Source organism: Zygotorulaspora mrakii, chromosome 8 (genome assembly GCF_013402915.1).
Source record: "Zygotorulaspora mrakii chromosome 8, complete sequence".
In the NCBI taxonomy this organism is placed as follows: Eukaryota; Fungi; Ascomycota; class Saccharomycetes; order Saccharomycetales; family Saccharomycetaceae; genus Zygotorulaspora; species Zygotorulaspora mrakii.
The window spans coordinates 98,187-125,248 of record NC_050726.1 but is presented as its reverse complement, the minus strand read 5'-3'; the positions used below and the strand labels follow the sequence as shown (position 1 = coordinate 125,248).

The window sequence follows — 27,062 nt, the reverse complement described above, 5'->3', positions numbered from 1 at the left end:
CATCGCTTCGCAAGTACGACATTTTCCCAAAGTATTTTTTATACATGGTTAGTCCTTTCTCTTTAAATGCTGGCACCTCCAGTATCAATGATACCCATCTATAGATGTATAAAAAGTAATTTTATTCGAATACAAAAAATTAAAAACAATTGAAGTGTATCTTTTATACGTTTGGTACATCACCGTGCTGAGACTCTTCCTCTGCTGGAGGGACGAAAGCACCAGCTAGGGCTAAAGCAGGTTCATCGATGTTATGATGAGAATACGACAGAACACCAATTCCGCCTGCATCCAATAGAAAGTTTGGATTATCAATCAAATGACGGTATTTATCAAGTGCAATGTATGGAACAGTGTCATCGTTGTAGGTCTTGAGTTCACTTTTCTCCCAGTCAGTTTCGCATTTTTTCTCTACACCTAGCTTGAACCACAATGCAGCCAGGTAACGTAATGAATGTCCATGAGCAAAGAGCATGATATCGGAGGCGATTCCTTCTGCTTGATGCTTTCTGTGTAGGTTCTGAATTCTGGCAATAACCCTAGACAATCTCAATCCAATTTGTTGTGTAGTTTCACCATTTTCGCAACCATCTCTCCAGATATTCCATGGCCTTGTTTTGTCCAATCCTCTGGATTTTCTCAACTCAATGATTTCGTGGGTCAATAAACCCTCGTAGTCACCATACTCCCATTCCCTCAAATCTTCATCCACAACGACCCGGATCTTCGATCTCTGCTGCTCTGTAAGCGTTTCCAACACAAACCCAATCGTCTGTCTCGCTCTCGTTCTTGGTGAAGTGAAGACATATGTGATGTGATCTGGATCAATGAATTTGTTCTGGAAAATAGATTTTCCTGTTCTACGCATTTGCCCTTCACCAAACGGTGTTAATGCCAGATCGGTCAAACCTGTATATTGACCAGATTTTGACCATTCGGTCTGACCATGTCTAACAATAATACATCTTGGTGTTGGTGTGCTGCCCATACTTGTCTATAGTTCTAGTGCGCTTAACAAATGACTTAACTTCCAATAAAGTCCAATTAATTAATCTTCACCTTCCTACTTTATATGCAATGCAATGCACTTTTGTTGATCGTCGGATCCATCAGCGGTTGCGCGATGTGCGTGAAAAGCCTCGGTTTCTCATACTACATGAAATGGAAACAATGGCTGAAGATAGAGGTAATATCGTTCATCAATTGGATTTAAGAAATTGTATTGAGTGACTTACTTATCTCCGTTGGCGCTCATTACAACGTGGACTGATAAGGAACAGCAAGTTGGCACCTGGGAAGCGTCTCTCAACGAGACAACCTGCACCCTGGTAGAGTGTACTGTGGGATAACCGAGGGAGTGATACCGGAAGGTAATATGAGAAAAGGTACTTCGCTGAAGTTATTGATCAGTGTAGTCGTTACGCTGCTGTTCATAACGTTTAATTTTGGTGCTCGTTACTTTGCCAACAGCTCGACAAGAACTCACAGTGACTCGGACAAGTCCCATATAGTAAAGATTCCTAACCGAGAGGCTAGTCTATCCGTTCCGTACCTGGAGGCGATTAATAGATTTTGGCACGTCGGAGGATCCACAGAAATACGCAATACAGAGCTCATACGACTTACCAAGAAGGGCAAGACAAATGATCACGGAATAGTAATATCGAATGGAATTGGAGATAATACCATGAACAACCTTGAAATTATTGTCGAGTTCAGAATATCACCCACGAATGGTAGAGTGATAGACTCGCGAAAACAGCATGTAATGGGCGATGGTATGGCCATTGTCATTACTCCAGACAAAGATTTCATTACTCAAGATTTGCATTCGTCGTATGCACGCAAGCAGTACGAACTGAACTCTGGCGGTATCTTTGCCGGAAATACAGAGATGATGGGATTCCCAGCTAACTTACCTGGAATGGCACTAATCATCGATACGTATCAAAACTTACCACATTCAAGAAAAATCACTCCCTTTATGGATGCGATACTGAACGTTTCACCTTCCACGCAGTCATATGATATTGACTCCGACGGTATATATACTTCTGCTAGGAAGCTGAATGATAAGGATTTACGCTTGAAGCAGAGTATCATTCGTGGTGACCAAACCAGATTAAGAATAATTTATTTAGAAAGCATAAAATTTTTAAAAGTTGATATCCAATACGATCAAGAGGGCTCCTTTTGGATAGAGCTTTTCCAACAGGAAGATATAATCATACCTAAAAACCCCAAAAATGGGCAAAGATTCATTGGTATTGGTGCATTGACGGGTGATTACTCAGAAACAGTGGATATTTTCGACATTAGTACAAGCGAATTTCACTGGAAGGATATCGATGAGACCAATGAAGATTCGCTACTTTTTGCTAAAGAAATAGACAAATATTTTATTGCTGAATATGAAGATAGAGTTGCATTGGAGAGAGACGATTTTCAAAAGTGGAAAATGTTAAAGTCTCAACCAAAATATTTGAAAATCGGTAAAAATACTACTGAAGCATTAAAAACAAAAAAAATTTCATTTGTAAGCATTTTGATTGTGTTTTGCATTTTATCAACCATCATTTATGTCGCTTCTGTTTATATTCGAGTTAGTTTGAAACATGCCAAACGATTAAAGAGGAACATTTTACCATAAGAAACGAAATCAAATGAGAAATATTACTTTAGCATACACTACTTATTCTATACAGCCCAAACTTTTTTTTAAACATTTTATTCTTGCTTGGCTGGTTCAAAATGAAATTGAATCCCCCACAGTTCTTTTCTAGCGCCAAACAAACCACCTAATAATCTACTTTCAACACTTTTGGTGCTTTGAACCAAAGTAAATCCCTTCCGCTTTAAAATATGTTTCAAATCAGTCTCAAAGGAGTACACAGAAATCAGTAGTTTCATTGATTGCCCATAATTACCCTCTTTGTTTATTGTCTTTGTACGCAACATTGCCCAATCAAGTAAATCCTCCATGATACCACTTTTGATATAAACCTTACGACACCCGACAGTCGAGATACTCACCACTAAAGCCTCCTTCGAAGATAGCGTGTCGTTTTCTTTTATAGATATCAATGCGATAGGTGCTTCTCTATAGATAATGATGTAGGTATTATCATTTTGTTTGGAGGAGAGTGCTTTTTTGTCTTTTGTTGCTAGTTTGCGTAAATCAACACCAAAGATTTTCTCACCACTATTATCAGTGATCTCAGATAGCTTTGTTTTAAAAAAGAACTCAGAGATTCTGGAATATACGGTGAAAAGACACATGCCTGTAAGCGAAACTATTGCCAACGCAGTACCAAAATTATACACATTAAAATGAACCAGCTGGTACAGAAAGCCCGTAATGGACCCTGATTTAATGTTTCTTGGTAATATGATTCTTGGAGCCAGATAGATGACTGTTGCAATCAAAAGAATGAATCCAGTAAAAGGGTGTTTGATCATAAACTTGTTCGAAAGTGATTGCTGCTGCTTCACGGAGTCCATGGCCAGGTTCATTGCTGCAGAACACAGCTCTGGTTTCACTTTAGTACCGTAAATTGTGGGTGGAGCATCGACATCGAGAGGTTGATCCAACGATGCATCAACTTGCGTCAAGTTGTCTTTACCCTTTGACATATTTTTTGAAAGCTTACTCATTGTAGTGTATTGCAACAATAATCCGAGCAATCACAATGAAACAAACCATCTTCTACTGGTGGCTGAGGCAAAGAGGTGTAAAATTTGTGCAAACCTTTATTTTATCATGCCTTGAGTTTCCTTCCCAACAGGCGGAACCCAGGACGGCATACAGGACGAAATTTAGCGAAGTCCACGTGTATGCGATCCACGTGATACCGACCGATGGTCAAAGTTATTCAGAATAGCTAATGTGCTGGGTAGAATGCATGCTAGTACCCTATTTGATGGTCGACACCGAGTCTATAGTAGGACTGCTAGCATCTCTTTGCATGTAATTAGGTCGTAAGCTGTTTGGACGGGACCGATGACTACTCGAACCTGGAATGTGAATCGATGTGGGCGCACTTGTAGATGACGAAGAAGGAATCGTAGTAGCTCCGGAAGAAACGCGGCCCCTGTCAAGAATGCTTGCTGGAGGTATCGCCATGGTACTTGAATTTGTGTCCATTGTTCTCCCGGAGAGCACTGTAGCTCTTGTTGATTGTAGGGAATGCGCATCTGAAAATGTTGAAGATTTGACTGATGAAGAGCAAAGAGAAAACAAAGGCGTTATGCTAACGTTATCTACAGTTTCCATATCATCCCTTTCACGCTCAACATCGCGTTGTTTGAACCTCTTAGGTGTTTCATCCCATAATACTTTGCCTTTCGGTGTTTCTTTATTAACAGCGGAAATGTCATTATCAGACACCCTCTTGGTTGCCTCCACTAAACCTGCTTTATTGGCCTCTAAATCATTCTTGAAATGTTTCTCGGACACAACAGTATTGGCATTATTTGGCTCTCTTGCAGGTTGAATGATCCTTTTGACCCATCCAGATAATTTCCGTGTGCGCCCTTGTACAAACACAACTCTGTTAGTAACTCGGAAAAGAAAACACGCAGCAATTCATTATGTTACCATTGCATACCTTGAAAACTGTGACTGTTTGACATTCAGTGGACCTTCTATAAGCCAGTGTCTGGAGCACAGAAGTCTTGAAGTTTTACAACCCTCTGAAAAGGTGTTTTAAGTCCATTTTTTATATAATGAGATGATCTCTGTTCACGCGAAACACAAGAATGTTTTACCAGAACAGAAAGAACAAAAAGGTTCATGGACGTCGGAGTTGCTGCAATACGCTGGGAAGAGAACAGATGTAAACAGAAACCTGAATCCTTGAGTAAATATACTTATATAAATACACATATATACATATGTATGTATACATCTGCGTGATTGTTTGTGCGTGTTAGAAAATCGATCGAGTCAGAAGAAGCCCCAGGGAGAAAAGAATAATAGCTATCAAAAGTAGCCTCAATGACAGATTGCGGGCTGCTTTTTTTTTTCTTAGTTAATTAGCTTCGTTTTTCAAGTCAGCTAGTTTTTCATTTGCTGCTTTTTTAGCAGACTCAGTTGCAGCTTTGACATCCTTATCCAATTCTGACTTATTTGCCTTCAAGTTTTCCAAAGTTAGGTTTTTTAGGTCTCTACCTGTGGATAGTATGGCACGGGGCACGCTCTCGGATTTGCTCAAGTTGTTTTCGAAAGTCGCAGAAACCGTCTTGTAGGAGGTATCCAATTGGGCCTTTGTTGGCTCAATATACTCGGCCTGCAATCTATCTGCGGTTGGCTTGACATACGAATCGTACTTCTGTTTGGCGAAGTCCGTCGTGGGACCCACATACTCAGACTGCAGCTTCTCGGTCGTTGGCTTCACCAGAGAGTCGTACTTGGACTTGGCAAACTCAGCCGTGGGTTCAATGTATCCCGATTGAATCTTCTCCTGTATGTCCTTCGAGATCCTCTTGGTCGTAGAAGTCAACTCGGACACATGTGTCAGCGAATCATCTGCCCCCTCGTCGCTCTTGGTGCTCTCCTCAACCACCTCCTTCAGCGTCTTCTCCTTGAGGCTCAGCTGCAACGGCTTCACAACCAGCTGCGTCAACAGCATGTTCGAAACATTGGCGATGTAGTCGATGCAGAAATACAATACCCAGATCCCCAACTTGTCCGAGTGCGTGTGCAAGCACCTCACAAACGCATCGATGCCCTCTCGGAACACCAACAGATTGATAACCTCGTCGATCTTCAGCACCCCATGGCCGACCGCATTGTAGCCCACCTTCACAGCCCGTGGTGTATGGGCCGAATCAACAACCACCTCCTTCGTCTTTAAAGCCGATAGCACCAACAGAGACAGCATCTGCGACACGATTGGCAGCGACACCAGCCGGTCCAGCGTCGTGGCCACCGCCGGGTACTTGTATATGTGGTTCAAAGTCGGCGATTTCCGGGCAAACTTGTCCGTGGTATCCTTGTTGACCACCACCTTAACGTTAGTTGCGGGCATCTCTATTTCACTCTACGCGTGTCTTCTACTGTATCTCAACACTCTATAAAGAACAACAGACACTGACACCTACACTTGTAGACCTTATGTATGTTGCACGAGTCGAACAGCAACAAATTCCAACTCGGAGAAACGACATGAGCCCATCTCACCCTTTCTTTTATATATCCTGAACCAGAACCAGAAATAGAACCAGAAATAGCATCAGAATGGGACTGAGGTCCCTTCGCGCAACCAGACTGCCCCCTTAAGCGATCAAGCGCCGGGTAACCGCCGCTTTTGCGCTTCGAAAGATGGCGCCATTTCGGGTTTATGGTGTTTTTAGACAATTTGGGGCGGTGTGCGGAAGTTTCGCACCAAATGTCCCAAAGGGGAAGCAGGTTTTGTGAGGCGATGGCCTGAGCTCGGTGCTTGTGAAAATCGTGCTGATTCGAGAGTTCCGGGTAATCAGAGACGACGGAACAATGAAACACGGCAGGCACAAGAGGCATTGACCGGATGTGGTCGTGGTCGGGTGTTCATGATCAAGCGCTCACGTACGTTCATGTGCATCTCTGGTACCCAGAACACGGGCGTATCCAAGGACAGGCTGCATGTCGGCAAAAAACGTTTTGTAGAGTATAGAACTATATATGACTTGCTGCGATAAAAATGGTACAAACGGCGTGTGGCCGCGGGCGCGGGACCCGGATCAGGACTGCTTGCAGTCGGGTGGCTGCTCCTTGGCGGCGGCAAAATCGTCGGGCTCTTCGTTTCCGTCTTGATCTTCGTCGTCGTCGTCGTCGTCGTCGTCTTCGTCGTCGTCTTCTCCGTCCTGATAATCATCTTCGAGCTCGGTTTCTGCGGCCTCGTTGTCGAACTCGTACTCCAGCGCGGCACCTGTGAACCAGTCGATGGCTCTCGGGACCAGCTTGTCCTTGATCTGCTCGCCGATGGAGTAGTCCAGCGCTAGACGGGCCTCGAGGTCCGCGAGCTCCTCTTCGTCCTGCCCGTCTTGGTCTTCGCTTTCGCCTTCGCCGTTGTCAGTCGCGGCGTTGTCCTTTGTGCTGGGGACCGTTGGAGGATCGAAAAAGTTGAAGAAGGAGTCTACTGGCGTTACCTTCTCGATCGTTCTGACTTGTTTTGTGACCTTATTCCGCTGCTTGCGCATTTCCACCGAGATCGTGGGGTTCGATTCTTTGTCGGACCATGTGATCTTCTGTCCGTCTGCATGGTCGTAGATGAAGTCTCCGGAATAGCCCAGTTCACTCTGGTAGTGGTATGTCTTTACAAGAAGCTTTTCCTTCAAGTAGGGTGTCTCTGGATCGAATTCGAAGAGTAGCTTGAATCCCGGTTTGCCGTTTGTCAGGTATTCAACTCTGACGTCGATCAAGAAATCTAGAATTTCTGCATCGCGGTCGGTGATTGTTTCCGAGACAACAGGAAGGTTCTCTAGCGCGGTGAGCCAGAACGATGGAATGCCCTTTATGTCATCTTCACCGCTTTCGTCAGCTTCTTTTTCTTCCTCTCCTTCGTCTTCGTCGCCCTCTTCTTCCAGCTCCAGCTCTCTACCTTTGGCGACTTCTTCCGGCGTGGGGTTCTCTTCACCCTTGACAATCCTGCAACGACGCTCATGTAGGGGTCCATATTTGGTCAAGTATTTTTGTTCCAGTTCAAACATATCAATTTGAAAATCCTTCTCGATCGAGAACAAGTCATTTTGAAGTTTCTTCAAACCGTAGATGCGTTCCCTTACGGACTTGGGCAATTGTGAGACGTAGCCGCTGTCTTGGCCAACCAGTGAACCAAGCTTGTCTTGAATGCTCTGCAAAAGCAAAGGCTGGTTGGCAAGCGCGCTTTGAATATCTTCTTCACTGATAGTTTGTGGGATTGTGCCCTCTCTATTTGATGTTCTGCCGCCTGGTTGGTGGCCCACTGGGTTGCCATTTTTCAAAAAACTATTGTTTAGCACACTCGCTGGTGTATTATGAGGCGTTGGTGCATTGTCAATTTTCATCGAAGACTTTGGCTTCGTTCTAATCGGTTCTGACATTATTGCTCAAGACTCTAGACAATATAGACTGAGACTGTTTTACTTTTATAGGGATATTGATAAACCAACGAGGAACCAAAAACGTGTATATGTAAGCTAATATATATATATATATATTTAAGTTTGTAATGTCAATCAAATTTTGAAATTCTCGGCAATTTTTGTTGAAGAAGCGGAGGCAAAACATGTGTGGAAAAATCGCAAAAGAGAAGTATTTGACTAAATGGCTGCCCGAATAAGAACAAGCTGAAGACTTGAAAACATATCTTGCTCCATCAAACGCAGATCAGAGCGAACTTCCATAGCTAAGATGCAGAACTCAGGTTAGTTTTACTCAAACATCGTCTTGGTTTAAGACGAAAATTGCAGTAAATGATGTGTAAATCACCATGTACGACGTGGGGTTACATCAAATGACTTCTTGAGCACGTTAAAAGAAGGATCTAATCCTTATTCCGCCTTAGTCTGCCATATTCCTTGTGTCTAATTGCTGGAACTCTACTTGTTCCGTTGCGAGAACTCCTCGGGTATTGTAACCTTCAAACTTCCCTGCTGTTGAGCTTTTTGTTACTCCTGGCAGGCGAAAACAGTATAGAAATCTTTAATCTTCAACCAGCTTCGACAGATTTCGCTAAGATTGCATACTGCCAAACCAAGGAAAGAAGAATCGTAGTATACCTTCGCAAGCCTTTTGAGAAAGATGGTGAAACCAATTATTGCTCCAAGTATCCTAGCGTCTGATTTTGCAAATCTTGGCTGTGAATGTCACAGAGTTATTAATGCCGGTGCGGACTGGTTACATATAGATGTTATGGACGGCCATTTTGTGCCAAACATTACATTAGGTCAGCCAATTGTCACCTCTCTGCGTCGTTCAGTACCAAGGGCTGGTGATTCTAGCAACACTAAGCATAAACCAACAGCATTTTTTGATTGTCATATGATGGTTGAAGAACCTGAAAAATGGGTGGACGACTTTGCCAAAGCTGGTGCAGATCAATTCACGTTCCATTACGAGGCTAGTGAGGACCCTTTGTCGTTGGTCAAACTAATCAAGGAGCATAGGATGAAGGCTGCGTGCGCGATCAAGCCAGGAACGCCCGTGGATGTATTATTTGAACTAGGTCCACATCTAGATATGGCTCTTGTTATGACAGTGGAACCAGGTTTTGGTGGACAAAAATTTATGGTCGAAATGATGCCAAAGGTTGCTAAACTAAGAGAAATGTTCCCACATTTAAATATCCAAGTCGACGGTGGGCTAGGTAAGGAGACAATTCCTCATGCTGCCAAAGCAGGAGCAAACGTTATTGTTGCCGGAACAAGTGTGTTCGGTGCTAGTGATCCTCAGGATGTTATCCAATTCATGAAAAGGGAGGTCGCTGAGAATTTAGAATCTAGAGGATTATTAGACTAATGTACAAATATATATATATATATATATCGATAGAAACGGTAAATATAAAAACCAAGCAACTTTATTTATTGCTCATACACTTATGGGAAGAAGGGCCCACCTAATGTGGTACCTTGCCCATTTGCCAAAACAAGACCCGGGCTGGAAGTGTCATCTAGAATATTCCAAATGGCATCCTTCAAATTTTTTAGAGCGCTCTTCTTAACGTCTTTACTTTTTTTTTCTTTGGACAAGATATCAATTTCCATACCATCTTCATTTTCCATATTTGCCTGAACATCCGTTAGAAGCTTTCTTTGCTCTGCATACTTGATGTTTCTTTCGATCTTCTTTGCTCTTTTTTTTGACAAAGTCCTCGTTGTGAGACCACTGCTTGTCTTTGTACCATCATCATTCTTTTGCTGGAAGTATAGGTCTAACGGAACTGATTTAACTTCACCAGATTTCGAATTTTCACTCGACCTTGCAGGTTTCAGAAGACCGGCTTTTTCACGTGCATTACGCTTTCTCGCTAAGGACTGATTCTTACGATTCACATTCACCGTTAATTTAGGTCTATTAATCGAGTTTTTGGAAGGCATCGCAGCTGTAATGAACGTCTTTGGTTCCCTTCTTGTTGCTGTTCAATTTAGATGAGATGCGATGAGCCGAAAATTTTTTATGTGCTCCAATAGAGAAAAAAATAATTGAAATGATCAGGCGAACTACCCGCAGTGAAAGTAACAAAATCAGTGAAGGTTCACAGTAGCCATTCTGCAGCATCGAGCCCATTTGAGAAAGCATTTCATTCTTTGGGAGTTTTCAACTTTCACCAGCCTCGGCCAAGATTGCTCATCTGAGGGATGAGTATGTGGAAGAGAGCACCTAAAGAAGAGCAGAACCATGCAGAGAGCATCTTGACTGAAGAGAATGTTATGGGCCCTCAATAAAACTCTTAACAAACTACCATCATAGAGAATGTCAGACAATCTCTACTGCTCTGGCACTAAAATAAATTTCGGTTTGTGCATTCTTTACCCTGCTGAAATTTCGGAAATCGGTTAAGGGTTTTGTGCTGGGCCAGATCAAGCGCGTCGTTGTTAAAACAATCTAGTTTTCAGCAGTAATTTAAAGGTAAAGCAACTGACCGACTACAATCTACCGATTGAGTATCTGCTCATTCGCTTCGAAAGATTGTCAATTGTACTATCTGCAGTACTGCGGAAAATTTGTCTCTACTTATCCCGGGCACCTATCATTCTTCGTGGTAAATAAAAAATGAGTGACAACAAGACGAAAGAAACTGACGACGTGTTCGAGTTCTTAGAGTCGCTGCCTCAAACTAAAGCAGTTAAAGAGCCCAGACAGGAAGATGAAAGATCTGGAAGTGTAGAAAAATCCAAGTCCAAAGATAATGTCAAAAAGCAAGATGAAGATATCTTGGATTTTCTAGACGAGTTAGAGAAGAGCAATTTGAGCATGAACAAAAAGAAATCTGAATCGACAGATAAGCAGAAACAAGCCCCTGGGCCAAGTATAAGTGAATTAGCTAAAGAGGAAGTTATAAGAACTGAAGGGGCTGCAGAACCTACAAAAGCTGAAGCAGCTACGGGGGGTAGAGCAGACATGAATTCCGGACAAGAGGAAGTTCAGAGTTCCAAGGCAGGAGAAGCCGAAGAGTCTGAGATTGGCTCTCCTGTTAATGATCCAATAACTTCATTCTCCAAATGGTGGTCTTCTTCAGGTTCTTCCGCCGTTTCTAACATATGGAATAAAACTACAGAGCAAGCCTCTCATATCAAGGAGCGGCTTGCCCAGGATCAGTTAGATATAACTTCCAAATTGAATACTGTGAAACTCACCGAAATAGCTAGGAATTTGCAAAAGATGGTGGCAGGCGAAACCGATGAAGTTTTGCGAATTCACTTGGTTCATGATTTGGTCAATTTCAGCTCTCTGCAATATAACGTGGAGGAAAAGTTTGATCAAGTCTTGAGTTCACAAGTACAAGGTGGAATCAGAATATTTGTTGACCAATGGGGGCATCCAAATAAGCTAAGAGAAGATACAGAAATTTCAAACTCAAAATCAAGCTCCCAAAGAGGATTGAATATTTTCACTGGTAAGATAACAGATGGAGAAAAACTGGCCTTCGCTAATCTAGATAACGCAATCAAGCTATTTGACAAAGCACGTTCTGAATTCTCAAAACAGCAAAAGGAAGCTAGAGCAGAGGGTGAAATGCAAGATGAAGGCGAAAAGAAAGAAGGGATAAGTGACATCTTTATTTCCATTTTACCAATTGCAATTCCCTCGGCGAAGACATCAGCTGAGGAAGATGATATCGTTACCACTGATTCTGTATCAGCTGGTAATTTTAGCTTCACCATCATTTTGAAAGACATTACCAATGATATTGTCACTATTACGAGATCACAAGGATTCCCAATCAAATGGGTTGGCTGGTTGGAAAGCTCCTTCGAATTAGGCGGTAAGAACCCAAATACTGAAACGAACAACCCCTTAAGTCCCAGAATTAATGAGAAACAAGAAGTTCCACAAGCCGACGAAGAGGAAGAAGAAGAAGAAGAAGAAGAAGAAGAAGGCGAAGTAGATCCAAGTGACTGGGTCAAGGAATGGGTAGAAGATGGGCTCAACCTATCATTTGGTGTTGTCGCTCAAAACTACGTCGTTGAGAGAATGGGGTTTTGAGGTATCATGAACATATATAACATCGGAATGACGTAACCATAGAGTTTTTCGTTAAGGTAGATATGTAGTGCTATATTTATGTCTTTTAATCTATACTTGATAATGTGTTGATTTTAATCCCTCCCTTTATTTGTGTTCCTTCGAAGTCGCTTCCTTTGAGGCCGTCTCATTTAATAGCTTCTCGATACTCTGTACATCGTTGCCCATCCTCTTCTTTTCCCAATCTACCCATAAGGGGGTAGAGGCACTCCAAAGACCTTTCTTTATACATTCATGGAGATCTGATTGAAATATTGGGTCCCCTGTGTCCTTCGTCAACAGCTCGTTCAGCTGCGGAATCTGTTTCCGTAATAGCGATGGGCTGATATCATTCATGTATCTAAGCTGGTCTAGCGTAGGGAATTTGCTATCTAGCTGAACATTAAGTTTACGATCCGCATTGCCTTTCAGCAGCTGAAGAATCGCAGCAGTTGAACGGTTGTTCTCCAGGCTGCTGGAAAACAAGGAGATAACTCTAGGACTGTGCTGCAAGGTTCTAAACATAGACATGGCACTAAACAATTTGAATGCTTAAATAATCAATCGATCAATTAAGTTTCTTCATCTATCCTCTCACAATAATACCCTTTCTTAAGGGTGTCTTTATACATTATTGTCTTGAAGTTACCCAGCTGAAGCGTTTTTTTTTTTCAATTTTCTGTAGGATTAACAAATTACGCATTGATATGAATACAAAGAATTGGCAGTGAAAATTCAGTGACTCCAGCCCTGCCTGTAACAGTGAAACAACCTTAATTTGAGATGCCTGAAAACAGCATCGTGTCAGAGGGTCAAGTGCCGGCAGTGCAACAACCGGTTCAGCCTCAATCTCAGCCGCAGTCGCAACAAAGCTCGAAGAAAATTACTGCAGGAGAAGCAGACCTGTATTTGGATCAATATAACTTCACAACCACTGCTGCGATAGTGGGTTCTGTGGATCGCAAAATATTTGTTCTTTTGAGGGATGGCAAAATGTTGTTTGGTGTACTAAGGACGTTTGACCAATATGCTAACCTGATATTGGAACATAGTGTGGAGAGAATATACTTTACCGAGTCGAATCAATACGCGGAAGAAAACCGTGGTCTCTTTATGGTACGTGGTGAGAATGTGGTGATGCTTGGAGAAGTAGATATAGACAAAGAAGACAAACCCTTGGCGTCGATGGAGCGCATACCATTTTCCAAAGCCGCCAAAATGAAAAAGCAAAACGACAACATAAGATATAAATTAGAAGTAGAAAAGGGTAAGCAACTAGCACGCTACGGTCAACTTTACGAATTTCACAAATCCGATATGTATTAATAGCCTTCTATATATGATCTTTTGTTTATAACATCTTACCAGCATCATAATGAACGAGCGTCAATAGATCATATCATATATTCAATATGAAAAAGTGAAAAATTATGACAAGCTGAAGCGATGAGCTCATTGAAGTCGATAATAGAACAATAGTGCTAAATCGAGGACGGTAGGTTTCGGTCCCCAGCTATGTCGTATTTTTCTGAGTATAAAGATCTGATAGAGGAAGGTGATTTGGCTCTAGTTTGGATTTCCAGGGACAACATTAAGCCTATAACGATAGATGCGAAGGAGACTTTTAACACGAGATATGGCTCATTTCCACACACACAAATGATTGGAAAACCTTATGGCTCTCAGATTGCGATTAGGACCAAAGGATCCAATAAGTTTGCTTTCATTCATGTTTTACAACCAACGCCAGAACTGTGGACGACATCATTACCGCATAGAACACAAATCGTATACACGCCAGATTCCTCTTATATTATGCAAAGAATGAATTGTGGTCCCACAACAAGAGTCATTGAGGCTGGTACTGGATCGGGCTCTTTTTCACATGCTTTTGCCAGGTCTGTTTCGCATTTGTTTAGCTATGAGTTTCATGAAGTTAGATATCAGCAAGCGCTCAAAGAATTTGAACATCATGGCTTAATAAATCGTGATAAGACTGTAACCTTGACTCAAAGAGATGTATGTGCCAACGGGTTCGCCATCAGACCTGATGACATTACCTCACATAAGTTCGGTGAAATTGAAGAACAACTGAGTATCAATGCTAATGCAATTTTCTTAGACCTGCCTGCTCCATGGGATGCCATTCCCCATTTGGAAGGTGTAATAAGTAAGGACGAAAAGGTGTCCCTATGCTGCTTTTCACCATGCATCGAACAAGTCGATAAAACCATTGAGGCTATGGAGAAAGAGGGATGGACAGAGATTCAAATGGTTGGAATTCAAGGAAAACAGTATGAAAGTCGCAGACAAATGATAAGGACGTTGGATGATGCTATTGAGAGGCTAAGAGATGTTAAGAAACGTAAAAGTGACGGTATGGAGAGGCGCAAAAGGTTATGCGATAGTGTATTAAATGATGACGAGACCAAGGCAACTGATGAAAAAAGACCACAAACTGAAAAGACACGGTTCAATCCCTTTGGAAAAGGATCTCGTGTCAAGGAAGGGGACATAAATTACAAGTGGAAAGAGGTTACAAAAGTTGAGTCTGAGGTAAAATCGCACACTTCCTATTTGACATTTGCATCTAAAATTATTAATAAAGATAGAAATGAACGAACTGTAAAGACGCTGCTTGAAGAACTTGAAAAGAAATGAGTAAAGTGTATAATTAGCGCAGTTTATAATCATTTAAACAGGTCATTTCTACGTTGCTCCCATAGTGGCATATTAGCTCTCACCGTGTCCAACAAGCTGAAATCCAAGTCGCCTATGATTAGCTGGGGATCACTCAGGCCCTGATTTGTGTTTGAATGCGCAATTATGTCCCGCCATGGATTTATGATCATCGAATTTCCCCAAGATACTCTTTCAACCGCGCTTTTGACTTCAGAATCATTGCCATCCGCATACACATCGTGCTTTCCAGACTGTGCAGGCATGACGACAAAACATTGCGTGTCGATTGCTCTTGCTCTACCTAATAATTCCCAATGAGCCTTTCCAGTTCTCATAGTGAAGGCACTTGGAAAACATAAGACCTGCGCTCCCCGTGACCTCAACACCATGGATAGCTCGGGGAATCTCATGTCGTAGCAGATCCCCAAACCCAATTTTCCCACCGGTGAATCCACAACCAGTGGTATCTTAGATCCTGGCTGAACAGAATCAGATTCTTTTATAATAGGCCCATTTGGTACATCGACATCAAACAAGTGGAGTTTTTGATAGGACTCAACAATCTCGCCATGGTGATCTATATAGTATAAAATGTTTTTTACGCGATTTTCACCTTTTGCGATTTCAGCAGAACTTGGTGGCATATGCACACCAATGGCCACATCAATTTTCTTTGTGGATCTTTCAGAGAGTGACTTGATATTCTCTTGTAGGTCTCTCACAAATCGAGGAGTTTCCTGTGCTAACTTCCTTGAATGAGGTGCATCCCTAGATATATAGTCAGATGCCTCTGGGAAAAAAATAAGACGGACACCCTTATCGATGGCTTTAGATATAAGCTCTGTGACTAATATCAAGTTTCTTGATGGGTCCGATGACGAGCAGAACTGACCGATGGCAATTCTAGATAGTGCCTTGCTCGTCATGGAAACAGAGATAGGATTAAATTTTGATAGGACGAACTCGAGCAAAAAAGATGAAATCGATGCTTGTCGTCAAAGTTGCTTAAGCGCGACCCTCTGACTTGACGTGTGATAACAGTTTTATACCATCTCGCGCAGAACAAAAAAAAATCTTGACGTGATGGCATAGCACCATGAAGACTCAGGAACATAAGTTGGCCGGCATAAATCTGGGCCTCATGGATTATACAGTTAGCACAGTGAATGTTTCAACAATCTTTATCTGTTTTGAGAGATGATAACCATCGAGAAAGTCATATTGGAGTAACTGAGAAAGGACAGTCGCAAGATCAGTTCCTTACACCTTTGCAACCGCACACAATCTTGTTGAAGGATGGAGAAACGATATCAACAATGTATCCGATACCTGCAAATGCAGAATTGTTGCCAGTCGGACTGCTGGCCTTCCTGCTGGATGAGTTTAATATGGAAATCGAAAAAGGCGACAGCTTCCCCTATTATGAAACGCTGACGTTAGACCAGTTCAAGGATGTTTGGTTTCACAAAGATGGACATATATGTGTAATGGTTTTAGGTGAGATTCCGGAGCTGGACTACAGTATACTCAATGATCTTTCCAACCTGGAGAACAACTACGGTACTGATATCGAAACGATGAGACACACGTCGCAATACAAGAAACGTAAGGAACGTCGAAATCTCAACTTGAATATACAGTGGGAGAAACAATGTTTGGGACTGTTCTCTTTGCAACCGGCGTATCCTGGTAGATCGTCTCACGTTGTGACAGGATCTTTCCTGGTAAACGCCGGTATTCGAGGTAAGAGGATTGGCAGAACTTTAGTGGAAACTTTCATTGAGTGGTCGCAAAGACTAGGGTTCACATCATGCTATTTCCCATTGATTTATGGTACCAATGTAGGCATACGGCGGATTTTAGAAGGACTTAACTTCAGACAAATAGGCAAATTACCAGAGTCTGGAATCCTAAAAGGCTTCGATGTTCCGGTAGATTCATTCATGTATGGTAAGGAATTCACCCATATTACGAGAAGTATGGATCTATTAAGAGATCCAAACAAGTCTGAAGAAATAGCGAGATACGAAAGGCTGAAATATTATATGGGAACAGGTAAGTATCCTGCTAATTGTGATAGAAACGAAAAAGCAAGATTACGTGTTACGGCGAAATCACATTCATTAGTAGATGGTAAATTGCTGATCAAAGGAAAAGAGATTATCACCGATCCCAACAAACAGAGAGAAATATCATTAGAAATGCATCTTGTGGATCACCAAGGTATCAACAAGCTAACAAGTAAAATCGCCGAGCGATATCATTGGAAGGGCATCAAGCAAACGGTTACCGAAATTATTTCGGAGTGCCGAAAATGCAAGATGAGGCATCAGGACGGCGTTGGTGTGGTTGTCGTGGGAAATAAAGCTGCACAGCAAGCTCACATGATACCGAACAACAATATGAACATGGATGAGATCGATCACTCCGCTCAGCTTTCCAGAATGGCTGCAGTGGTCGTAAATTCCTTGCAAGAAGACGAAAATTCCACCCGAAATGTCAATATGAATGGAAATGAGAATGAAAATTCCACACCAGCAGATCTCAACACCAATCAGATAGCTTCAAGGGCTATACCAAAGATGAGCCACGATTCACTAGTTCAGCCAATGCTCAGTAGTCACCAAACCATGAATGCGTTTGATCATTTCATGGAAGAAGAGCATACAAGAAAGAAACGCAAGTATCTAGAAGTATCCACTGACACCGGCACGCCCTCTAGCAGCACACCGGGAACTGTACCCGTGATGGACAGGCCGGATCAGAGTCTGGAAGACGTCATGTTGAATTTGCAAGACGATAACGACATAGACCCAATAATTCATCAAAAGGGTAGCACGTCTTCTCCGCCTCGCCATCACATAAGTTCCAATGAGGACAACATCAATGGCGATGAAAATTACCAAGATCACCGTAAACATGCATACTACTAAACAGGAGAAAACATGCTGCGAGGGCCTGTATAAGGTGTAACAAAGAATCTAAGATACATACAAACAACTTCAGCGCCAGAAGTCGCCATTCCCCCTTCAGTTTCAGCGGCTGCATCTTCTTGAACAAGTAAAGGTAATTGTCTCCCTAGCCACTGGCCTTTTGAGCATATTTCTAGTGCTCTACAAAAGCGATGCCCATATAATCAGCAGAACTGGGCTGCCACACCAGCACTTTGGCTAGCACGTCACGAAAGTGTCCTAACTTCAAATATGGATTCGCTGTCAGAGATATCAAACTTGATTCTCAAAATCTGGCTTCTGCATCTTGCCGTAAACCGGATCCCTGAGTTTTTCGCGAGGCGCGCAAGCGAAGTATAAAAGAGAACAGCTTGGGTTAGATATTCAGAGAAAGAGGGAGAAATATAAACTCAGACCAGTGGGAGGGCAGAACTATACCAATGATCTTCTTCTTCAAGCAAATAAGAGACATCTTCACCAAGTCTCATAGCACCTCGCAGCAGATAAAGCTATCGCGACGGGCGTTTTTCCAGCTGCTGGGCTACCTGGCCAGTTGTACAGTTCTTTCCTTCATCTCGCAGTCCAAGTACTTGCACTGAGTATAAACTGTGTCACTTTCCTAGCCTCTGGAAGCTGTTATTAATGCATAGCGGCGGCACATGGCACAAGGGCCCTGGACCTGTACATATTGTATACTAGTGTAGACTACATACAGCTTTCAGTATTTCTTCGCACACAGCCACCAACTTGCACTGGGGTATCCACGTTTGTGCGAGAAAATGAGTACCCCCGACTTGGTTTCCGTCCGCAAGAGAGCCCCACCACCCAAAGCTGTGAGGCGGGGACTGAGACACCCAAGACAGTCCATCTCTTCCTAAAATGGTATTGTCGCAGGTCTTAGCAGCCAGGAGGCAACCCACGCTTACCTGGTTGCCCTCAGCGGAACTATACACCGTTGCTTAGCTGTTTGTTTCAAGAGAACAAATGCATACCCGACCTCCGTTTTCGGTGTAAGTCATATCGCTATTTAAGCTTTTTCGACAATAGTGCAAAGTTATACCCAGCTCACGCGTGCTTGTATCACGCCAGGGTCATTTAAGGGTCGCTTAAGAGACACTACAAGTATACCTAAGTATATCAAAGATACTACAGGCCTCAACGCTCATATACGGCACGGTCGTAAACGATTATCGACGTTTCTACCACTCATTAGTTTATATGCTCGCTGTTTTTGATTCTTAAGGAACATTGTCTAAAATAGCTAAAAGTGCCGTCTTTCCGTAAAGGACGATACAAAGACAAATCCGGTATCTGATTTTTTTTTCTGGTCTCCTTCCTTCTTGAGAACACTCATCTGAGGGAGAAGTGAAGTATTTAGACCTGGATCCAGTCAATAATACGGGGGTTCTGAGTAGTTTCAAAACTGATATAAGTGATCTTGAGTGTGTTTTTTGAGATTGTTTACGGTTTTGGGCCCATTGATTAACTCTTCGGTAGAAGTCTTTTTTGTTTGAGAAAAGGAAGGTTTTCTTTGGCATTGGCATTTGCTCTGCTTTATCTTGGCTTTGGATTTCAGTCTCTGAGTGAAGGTTGGTGAGTAGTGAGTAGTGAGTGTTCGCGATGGGTAGTTCGCCGCAGGATAGGGTGTCGGCCAGCGTGGACGATCATTTTAGTAAGCTGAACCTTGGAGTGGATGGAACTTTGAAGGGCGCGGGTGAAGTAAATAGCAGCAGCCACGGTTCGCCGCAGGCGAGTGCGACTCCTAAGCGATCTGGTTCCACGTCTTCTTCAGCTCACTACAACAATATAAATGCCAATTTGCATGCCCGTGTCAAGGCGTTTCAGGAGCAGCGGGCTTTGAAACGCTCCGCCAGTGTGGGGAGCGGTAAGAATGAGGTCAATCCCAAGACGGGGAAGAGCATGCAGCAGATAGTTAACAAACCTCTGCCACCTCTGCCACCTTCCGAGGATGATCTGATAGATACCTCTCCGGTTCATAAATCGTCTTCCATTGGAGGTGCCAAATCAGCGCATGCGGCGGGGTCACTTGCAGGTTCAGGTACAGGTTCAGGTACAGATACAGATGCTGATGTAGACACACATGCAGGCAAAAGTTCAGGCGGTAGCGCTGCTTCGGATCAAGCCCTTTCAAACCTCTCGTTGCCCGCGGCTTCAATACCTTCGCAGAGAAAATCGCCCGTAACGCCATCTAGTATGTCGCAGTTCAATCCGAACAGAAGGGCTCCAAGAAGACCCCCAATTATCAAAACGACGAGTCAATCACCAACCCCACAACAGGGGGTCAGTCAGCCAACTCAAAGTCTTAGTGCACGTCGGGGCCTCAAATTACCACCTGGTGGTATGTCACTAAAATTGCCAGCAAAGGGTCAGCCATCTCAGGTTCAACAGATGCAGCAAGTTCAACAATCGCACGCTCAAGAGTTTGCTGCAGCTCCATCAAACAGTACACATATCAATGTAGCTGCAAATATTCCAACTTCTGTGGCTGGCAGGAGATCAAATCCAGGATCTCTGGTTAATGGCATACAAAGTACTTCTACGTCATCAAGTAACGAGGAACAACGTGATACGGAGGGAACAACACCAAGAAATTCACATTGTAATAACAATAATAGTATAAATTCTGGAAGTGGTGGTGGTGGATTATTCGCGAACTTTTCTAAATATGTTGATATTAAATCAGGTTCATTAAATTTTGCTGGCAAATTATCGCTTTCTTCAGAAGGCATCGATTTTAGTAACGGCTATAGTTCAAGGATAACACTAGATGAGTTAGAGTTTCAGGAAGAATTAGGTCATGGTAATTATGGTAATGTTTCAAAAGTTCTACATAAGCCAACAAATGTAATAATGGCAATGAAAGAAGTGAGATTGGAGTTGGACGAAGCAAAATTTAGACAGATCTTAATGGAATTGGAAGTACTTCATAAGTGTCAGTCACCATATATTGTTGATTTTTACGGAGCCTTTTTCATTGAAGGTGCTGTTTATATGTGTATGGAATTCATGGATGGCGGATCCTTGGATAAAATTTATGATATATCCCCAGAGATTGGTGGTATTGACGAACCACAATTGGCATATATCACGCATTCTGTAATGGAAGGCTTGAAAGAACTGAAAGATGTTCATAACATCATTCACAGAGACGTTAAGCCAACTAATATATTATGTTCAGCAAAACATGGTACGATAAAGCTTTGTGATTTCGGTGTTTCTGGTAATTTAGTTGCATCACTCGCAAAAACCAATATTGGTTGTCAATCATATATGGCACCTGAACGTATTAGATCCTTAAATCCGGATCGAGCAACTTATACAGTTCAGTCAGATATTTGGTCATTGGGTTTAAGTATACTTGAAATGGCGTTAGGCAGCTATCCATATCCTCCAGAAACTTTTGATAATATATTTTCACAGTTAAGTGCTATCGTGGATGGCCCACCACCAAAACTACCTCGCGGTAAATTTAGCACTGAGGCCCAGGATTTTGTATCAGCCTGTTTACAGAAAATCCCTGAAAGAAGACGCACATATGCTGCATTGCTAGAACACCCTTGGCTAGTGAAATACAGGGATGTTGATGTTGGGATGAGCGATTACATTACTAAAAGGCTAGTAAAAAGGTCATCACTCCTCAAGGAAAGAGGTGAAAATGGGTTACCTAAACATGTGCCCGCTTTGCATATGGGTGGGTTGTAATTAGTATTAGAGTAAAAATTCCCTACTCAAAAAAATCATTTTTTTATTTAGACTTCAGACTTGATTATGGTATATAAATTTACTGGAGTAGAATCTTTTGCATACTAGGATTAGCCATCGTTCAACACACCGCTTTAGATTATATCACGAAAAATATGAGCTCAAGATACACCTGTGAAGTGTCTAGATGGGATGCGATAAAATTACAACGCCGGCTGGCTTGAATAATGATGTTATCAGATAGCGACTCTCGGTTGCTGGTCATGAAGCCTTTTACAATTGCAGTTGTAGAAGCTTTTCCAGTTGAGTGCAAAATTTGAAGAGTGCTATGATATACACTTATAGTTCACAATTTTAGTTTCTTTGGACTCAAAGAATAGAAAAAAAGCTGTAATATTGGTATATTGGGTACGATTATAAACCTGGCGTATAGTAGAAGTAGAAAGCCACATCTGCACAACATAAGTCGACTGATGCAGATGCTGTGCACGATCAAAGCAAATGAGAGCGTTTGTTTGAAGAATGGTCCATCGATTTAAGCAGTACCCATTGATGATGAAGTCATGTTATGTTGCCCTTGAATTTCAAAAAACTGTTGTTTTGCACTTTTTAATAATTTTCTCTTTTAGAAGCAATTCTTATTGTACATATTGCTACATAATAATAAGAACAAGTACATTAATAGCAGCATTAACGAAATAAGTGCAACAACAAAAACAGCACTGAAAATAGGCTACACTGAATGAGCACTTGTGTGGTGACGGTATTTCTGGTACTGTTCACCACAATATCTTTAGCTTTCCAACTTCTGCCTGTAATAAGCGTCCCATTTACTGCCAATTTGGCGTTATCAAGATACGACAACCGAGCTTACGGGGTATTCGGCTGGTGTTACAATGCAGAAAATGGTTCAAAGCACTGTATGTCTGCAAGTATTGGCTACACAGATTTATATGACAACAGGATCGTACACAAAGTCAACTTGCCGTCAAGACTGAGATATTCATTTACAAAACTGTTAATCGTACATCCTCTATCACTTGGAATCACGTTTATACTATGGATTATGGTAATTTTGGTCTTATTACCGCCATTTAGATCATCACCCCGTTATCTTCTAATTGTGGCACTTTATTCCACACCAGCTTTTCTCTGCTGCCTTCTGGCCTTTTTGATTGATATTCTTTTGTTTATTTCTCAGTTAGATTGGATAGGATGGCTGGTGCTGGCAAGTACCGTCATAATGGCCATATGCTGCTTTTTACTCTGGACGCTGAGGAGATCTGCATCCATAAAGAAGTATGAGAAACTCTTTTCGGATGACAGAGTTTCCTCTATACAGGCGTACTCTATGTGTGAACTCAAGTCAAACGCAAACAATATGCCATCGGATTCCACTCAGGAGTCAGGAGTGGAACCACTACTGGAACCTCATTTGACTTATAGAGGATCCTTAGATTAGAATTGTATGCCAGATTATACTCGTCATTCGGCACGTTATAAACAATGATTTTGATTTTAGTTCTCTTTGATAATTAAAGACTTCCCAAATTGTTGTACAGTGCACTACACGAAAAGATTGAGAAGTAAAAAGTGAGTCATTGACTTAGAGTGAGCTATCTGTCATGAAATTGTGCAGAGCTTACTGTAGTGAAATTCCACAAAATGTTCTCAAGAACAAGTCCTCCATTTTTCACAAATCGAAAAGTGTGTTACCGCTACCGACACAAATACTACATCCATTCTATTCACCTAGCAGGAACGAAGAGCTCACGGCATGCTTCAAAGAAGTGAGACCTGAGCTTTTGGACGGGAAACGTATTATGCCTTGCCTCTTGAAGGATTCTGTGACCCTGGCACCAATTCTAAAATATTGTAGTCTCAAGTTTGACACCGTTAGAGGTGTGAATAAATGGTTGCAGGAGTTCAATGATGGTAGATCTCAAAAAAGATATGTTTTTATCGATGACAAAGATACCACAAAATATTGTAAACCTAGCAAGTTAGAAGGCACTACTCCACCAGAGGTGAAGGAACTTGCAGAACTTTTCAACGCCCAAGAAAAAGATATCGAGCTACAGACACTAGATTCAGTTCTGGATGAACTTTTGACATCTGAGAGTTTTCCAGTATTTTGCGAAGACATATTTTCCTACTTGCTAGAACATCATGTGAAATCCATTGAAAATATTACTGTAATTGTTGATTCTATAAAATGTCGCCTACATTCTGATATCGATCAATTCACAGTCGCTGAAAATTTGATATTTCAAGTCCTGCTATGTATGAAAAAAAAAAATATGGAGGCCAGCAGCAAATTTATGGCATCATTAGAAGATTTGCTTGACACGTTAGGCCACCGCTTTCACTTGCCCTCAACTGCGTCTCAATTCCAACCAGAAGTTAATCAAGCTGTTCTAGAGTATTTCATTAATGTTGGCAAGGTAAACGAGTGCAAAACTACCCTGGGTCATATTATCTCTGAGGGTTTTTTACCGAAAGAGAGAATTAGTGTGAAGTATCTGCAACTGTTAGACAAAAAATTTGGGACTCAGCCATCGGAGAGCAATCTCCTGAAGAAATTTGCTTATATTTCTGACTTTCGGCCAATTATAGAAAATGGTGAGACTTCCTGTCTCTTCAACCACTTAATATATTATTGTCGACACTTCAATGAAGTTGCTAGTTTGTGCGATATTATCAAAAAGAGAGTATGTGCAAAGGAGATTTTTGACGATTGTTTGGGGAGTTTCATTGCTCAAACTGGTAATCTAGGTTCGTCAAATATGGAAAGGTCTTCAAATTTATGCTCACTTTACCTAACAGTTTTGCCGTACTATAAAAATAAGCTGCCTGAGAGGCACTCGGCATTGTTCATTTCTGAATTTGCCAAACATCAGAATTACCAAATGATATCTACAATTTTGGAGACGCAGGAGATGAATATATCTGCCGATATACTGGTGTCAATTTTGCAAAAATCTCAAAAACCACAATTGAAGAAAGAATCAAGAGAAGCTCAAGAAAAGGTGGCGAAAGCTAAATTCATCAGAAAATATGTTCTAAACAGTGACGATAAGGTGGCATCAGACTCAAGGGCAAGAGCATTATCATTCCTTGATATTCTATGATTGGTTTGCCATTACCGTTCAGTTCGAAGAGAGCACTGCCAGGTGAGTTAAAAATTTCATAAGAAGCTGATATCTTTACCAGCACGTATAATGCTATTGGGCGCATGCAGCTGTTAGTCAGGGCCTTGGGCTGCAAGTTTCATCATACTTCGAGGAGGCTAGAAAGCGTCATATTGTAGCTTTCATTTCACTCATCAAAGACATGAAAGCTACAGCACGTACGATTGAATCATAAGAGCATAGAAGCATTTTATTTTACAGCTCAGTTTCAGAATGAAAACATTTCTTATTGTGTTGCATTTGCTTTTAGGGCCCACCATTTTCCCTGAAAACGTGTGACAAGTAATTATATAGAGAATATACCGTTCATGAAATGTTACATTCACAGTCAATTGTAAAAGTAACTGGACTCATGTACGAAACTCTGAATAATAACTCCTCCCTCAATAAACCAATTTTTATGTTTCGGTAGTTCGCATTGATTTCCAAAAAAATGATAAAACAGGCCAGAAACAAACCTAACACAGAAAAGGCTAAGTATGCGTCACAAAACAGTGCATCACTTAAATTAATAAAAACCAAGACGTTCAAATGAAATGTCCCAACCTTGTTACTTACTTGAATAGTCCCTTTTACAGCAAATTGATCCATTACTTATTTTGAAACACACAACATTTGATCTAAAATAAAAGGTGACTACTTTTCAACGATGACAGAGGTTTGCTTTGGATTTATCTGTTAGAAAAGGGGTTCTCGATGCAAGCTTTTGGCTTGTATTCGGAAGGGCTTGCTGTTCAACCTCTAAGAAGCTACCATGAATTTGTTCAAGGTGGTAATTGCATTACACATAGGTGGTGGTGTTGTTAGATGTTCAGATATAGGATTAGCAGGCCTGATGCATAACCTTCTACTATCTACAAACGATCATGATCCTTTTCTTAATGACGAGACCTTGAAAAGTACTTTTCCATTTCTCAAGTCAACCTGTGCAAAAAATGCTCTGGAGGAATTTCTACCGCTTTGTCTGACCTATGGCTTAGAGTCTACTGATTCCACTCTCAGGGTTGAAACTGCTGTAAAGTTATCTCTCTGTGAGTTCAAAGACTCTGGTCTTGAATCAATTCCCGCTTCGTGTGAATATCGCACATCAGAGTCTATGATGGATTGCATGATTGAACTAGAATCCAGCAGTCAATGGTGGACGACTTATAGTGGAAATTATCAGAGGCTTTCAAGCATTTGCTATGAGAATTCGCTTCCTTATGAAAAGGAGCAGATATTGAGACTCTTTTTGAATATCACAAGCGTCTATGAAAAACTCAATGAGAACTTGCCATCAAAATTGCAGCATATTTTATCCCAACTCAACGAGGTTAAAGACAACTATATCCGTACCCAAAATGAAATGCTCAAGGAGAATCTAAACAATTTGATGCAGGATACTCAAATGCATAGGAAGGAGATGAAGAAAGAATTTGATGATGAGAAAGACGACATGCGTGACCTTGTGTTACACAATAAGGATATGTTTATGTCTGAAATTGAAAACAGAGACTCCCAAATATTAGAGATCATAGCTCACGTTCAGTCAATGATTATAAATGTTGAAACGCAACTCATGCATTCAGATCTGCCAAAGAAGATTGAGAAAGTCCGAATAGATGACTTAAGAAAGTGGGAGGAATTGGAGGAGGTTTCGAGTAACATTCTGAAATCTTTTGTCAGGAACAAGGAACTAATCAATAGCGAAGTATCTCATACTATTGAGAACATCAGAGAAAGGATGCTACAGGCGTCATATGAGCTTGAGTCTTCACAATCACATGCCGTGGAAGTCTTCAAAGACCACGATGATATGATTAGAAATTATCTGCTTCCTTCCTTGACTGATACCGTTGTTGAATTTAAAAGTACTGTCATGAATGAATGGCAAGAAACAAGCAATGTAATGAATGAGAATATTGCTACGTGGAATAAGAAGATTGCAACAGATTTCAGTAAAATAATGCTGTGCTTGAACCAAACCGCTGAACGAGTAGCAGATGTGAGCGGCCGAGTTGCAGACCTTGAGTATAGCCTCATCAAATTTCTCAGAGCGCTGAGTCTTTTTTTTGGAAGTCTGAAGTTCATAGTACACATTGTCCGTCGTATCATAATAAACAGGTTTTCTTGGGTTGCCCTATGCGTTGGTTTTATAAGCTACAAATTTTATAAGCTACTTTATTATTACAATAGCAAATTAACACTGACAAAACACACAAGGTTAGTAACACAATGGATGCTGATACTCTTTGCTACATATATAGGCTCGAAGTGTGGTGCATTAATAGCGCGTATTCAGGAATAACCCGTCACATATGCAAATTTAATATATAGGGTGACTGATTT

At 41.6% G+C, this 27,062-nt stretch overlaps 20 protein-coding genes across 20 annotated transcripts; 11 read left to right on the top strand and 9 right to left on the bottom strand.

Moving 5' to 3' along the window:
* Positions 1–163: 163 nt before the first annotated feature.
* SHB17 (sedoheptulose-bisphosphatase) lies at positions 164–988 on the bottom strand (the record flags this gene model as incomplete). Its single annotated transcript, XM_037290578.1, has 1 exon — positions 164–988. The coding sequence occupies one exon, from the start codon at positions 986–988 to the stop codon at positions 164–166; it is 825 nt and encodes a 274-aa protein (XP_037146473.1).
* Positions 989–1,375: 387 nt separating this feature from the next.
* On the top strand, positions 1,376–2,650 carry UIP5 (Uip5p; the record flags this gene model as incomplete). Its single annotated transcript, XM_037290577.1, has 1 exon — positions 1,376–2,650. One exon carries the CDS (start codon positions 1,376–1,378, stop codon positions 2,648–2,650), a length of 1,275 nt encoding a protein of 424 aa, XP_037146472.1.
* Positions 2,651–2,727: 77 nt separating this feature from the next.
* On the bottom strand, positions 2,728–3,654 carry PHO86 (Pho86p; the record flags this gene model as incomplete). Its single annotated transcript, XM_037290576.1, has 1 exon — positions 2,728–3,654. One exon carries the CDS (start codon positions 3,652–3,654, stop codon positions 2,728–2,730), a length of 927 nt encoding a protein of 308 aa, XP_037146471.1.
* A 259-nt stretch (positions 3,655–3,913) lies between these two features.
* Positions 3,914–4,632, bottom strand: HG535_0H00700 (uncharacterized protein; the record flags this gene model as incomplete). Its single annotated transcript, XM_037290575.1, has 2 exons — positions 3,914–4,533; positions 4,608–4,632. The coding sequence occupies 2 exons, from the start codon at positions 4,630–4,632 to the stop codon at positions 3,914–3,916; spliced, it is 645 nt and encodes a 214-aa protein (XP_037146470.1).
* A 398-nt stretch (positions 4,633–5,030) lies between these two features.
* Positions 5,031–6,029, bottom strand: PLN1 (Pln1p; the record flags this gene model as incomplete). The annotated part of the gene is made up of 1 exon (XM_037290574.1): positions 5,031–6,029. The coding sequence occupies one exon, from the start codon at positions 6,027–6,029 to the stop codon at positions 5,031–5,033; it is 999 nt and encodes a 332-aa protein (XP_037146469.1).
* A 35-nt stretch (positions 6,030–6,064) lies between these two features.
* Positions 6,065–6,520, bottom strand: HG535_0H00680 (uncharacterized protein; the record flags this gene model as incomplete). The annotated part of the gene is made up of 1 exon (XM_037290573.1): positions 6,065–6,520. One exon carries the CDS (start codon positions 6,518–6,520, stop codon positions 6,065–6,067), a length of 456 nt encoding a protein of 151 aa, XP_037146468.1.
* A 200-nt stretch (positions 6,521–6,720) lies between these two features.
* Positions 6,721–8,061, bottom strand: NAP1 (histone chaperone NAP1; the record flags this gene model as incomplete). The annotated part of the gene is made up of 1 exon (XM_037290572.1): positions 6,721–8,061. The coding sequence occupies one exon, from the start codon at positions 8,059–8,061 to the stop codon at positions 6,721–6,723; it is 1,341 nt and encodes a 446-aa protein (XP_037146467.1).
* A 700-nt stretch (positions 8,062–8,761) lies between these two features.
* RPE1 (ribulose-phosphate 3-epimerase RPE1) lies at positions 8,762–9,478 on the top strand (the record flags this gene model as incomplete). The annotated part of the gene is made up of 1 exon (XM_037290571.1): positions 8,762–9,478. One exon carries the CDS (start codon positions 8,762–8,764, stop codon positions 9,476–9,478), a length of 717 nt encoding a protein of 238 aa, XP_037146466.1.
* Positions 9,479–9,558: 80 nt separating this feature from the next.
* ALB1 (Alb1p) lies at positions 9,559–10,059 on the bottom strand (the record flags this gene model as incomplete). Its single annotated transcript, XM_037290570.1, has 1 exon — positions 9,559–10,059. One exon carries the CDS (start codon positions 10,057–10,059, stop codon positions 9,559–9,561), a length of 501 nt encoding a protein of 166 aa, XP_037146465.1.
* A 676-nt stretch (positions 10,060–10,735) lies between these two features.
* Positions 10,736–12,169, top strand: MTC1 (DUF5427 domain-containing protein MTC1; the record flags this gene model as incomplete). Its single annotated transcript, XM_037290569.1, has 1 exon — positions 10,736–12,169. One exon carries the CDS (start codon positions 10,736–10,738, stop codon positions 12,167–12,169), a length of 1,434 nt encoding a protein of 477 aa, XP_037146464.1.
* A 126-nt stretch (positions 12,170–12,295) lies between these two features.
* FMP46 (putative redox protein) lies at positions 12,296–12,718 on the bottom strand (the record flags this gene model as incomplete). Its single annotated transcript, XM_037290568.1, has 1 exon — positions 12,296–12,718. One exon carries the CDS (start codon positions 12,716–12,718, stop codon positions 12,296–12,298), a length of 423 nt encoding a protein of 140 aa, XP_037146463.1.
* A 252-nt stretch (positions 12,719–12,970) lies between these two features.
* Positions 12,971–13,513, top strand: LSM1 (Lsm1p; the record flags this gene model as incomplete). Its single annotated transcript, XM_037290567.1, has 1 exon — positions 12,971–13,513. One exon carries the CDS (start codon positions 12,971–12,973, stop codon positions 13,511–13,513), a length of 543 nt encoding a protein of 180 aa, XP_037146462.1.
* Positions 13,514–13,702: 189 nt separating this feature from the next.
* Positions 13,703–14,848, top strand: GCD14 (tRNA 1-methyladenosine methyltransferase subunit GCD14; the record flags this gene model as incomplete). Its single annotated transcript, XM_037290566.1, has 1 exon — positions 13,703–14,848. The coding sequence occupies one exon, from the start codon at positions 13,703–13,705 to the stop codon at positions 14,846–14,848; it is 1,146 nt and encodes a 381-aa protein (XP_037146461.1).
* A 29-nt stretch (positions 14,849–14,877) lies between these two features.
* NIT2 (putative hydrolase) lies at positions 14,878–15,795 on the bottom strand (the record flags this gene model as incomplete). Its single annotated transcript, XM_037290565.1, has 1 exon — positions 14,878–15,795. The coding sequence occupies one exon, from the start codon at positions 15,793–15,795 to the stop codon at positions 14,878–14,880; it is 918 nt and encodes a 305-aa protein (XP_037146460.1).
* A 240-nt stretch (positions 15,796–16,035) lies between these two features.
* On the top strand, positions 16,036–17,802 carry SPT10 (Spt10p; the record flags this gene model as incomplete). The annotated part of the gene is made up of 1 exon (XM_037290564.1): positions 16,036–17,802. The coding sequence occupies one exon, from the start codon at positions 16,036–16,038 to the stop codon at positions 17,800–17,802; it is 1,767 nt and encodes a 588-aa protein (XP_037146459.1).
* Positions 17,803–18,260: 458 nt separating this feature from the next.
* On the top strand, positions 18,261–18,419 carry MCO6 (Mco6p; the record flags this gene model as incomplete). The annotated part of the gene is made up of 1 exon (XM_037290563.1): positions 18,261–18,419. The coding sequence occupies one exon, from the start codon at positions 18,261–18,263 to the stop codon at positions 18,417–18,419; it is 159 nt and encodes a 52-aa protein (XP_037146458.1).
* A 1,021-nt stretch (positions 18,420–19,440) lies between these two features.
* On the top strand, positions 19,441–21,543 carry PBS2 (mitogen-activated protein kinase kinase PBS2; the record flags this gene model as incomplete). Its single annotated transcript, XM_037290562.1, has 1 exon — positions 19,441–21,543. The coding sequence occupies one exon, from the start codon at positions 19,441–19,443 to the stop codon at positions 21,541–21,543; it is 2,103 nt and encodes a 700-aa protein (XP_037146457.1).
* A 742-nt stretch (positions 21,544–22,285) lies between these two features.
* RIM9 (Rim9p) lies at positions 22,286–23,005 on the top strand (the record flags this gene model as incomplete). Its single annotated transcript, XM_037290561.1, has 1 exon — positions 22,286–23,005. The coding sequence occupies one exon, from the start codon at positions 22,286–22,288 to the stop codon at positions 23,003–23,005; it is 720 nt and encodes a 239-aa protein (XP_037146456.1).
* A 163-nt stretch (positions 23,006–23,168) lies between these two features.
* On the top strand, positions 23,169–24,674 carry AEP1 (Aep1p; the record flags this gene model as incomplete). Its single annotated transcript, XM_037290560.1, has 1 exon — positions 23,169–24,674. One exon carries the CDS (start codon positions 23,169–23,171, stop codon positions 24,672–24,674), a length of 1,506 nt encoding a protein of 501 aa, XP_037146455.1.
* Positions 24,675–25,488: 814 nt separating this feature from the next.
* KAR5 (Kar5p) lies at positions 25,489–27,021 on the top strand (the record flags this gene model as incomplete). The annotated part of the gene is made up of 1 exon (XM_037290559.1): positions 25,489–27,021. The coding sequence occupies one exon, from the start codon at positions 25,489–25,491 to the stop codon at positions 27,019–27,021; it is 1,533 nt and encodes a 510-aa protein (XP_037146454.1).
* Positions 27,022–27,062: the final 41 nt, after the last annotated feature.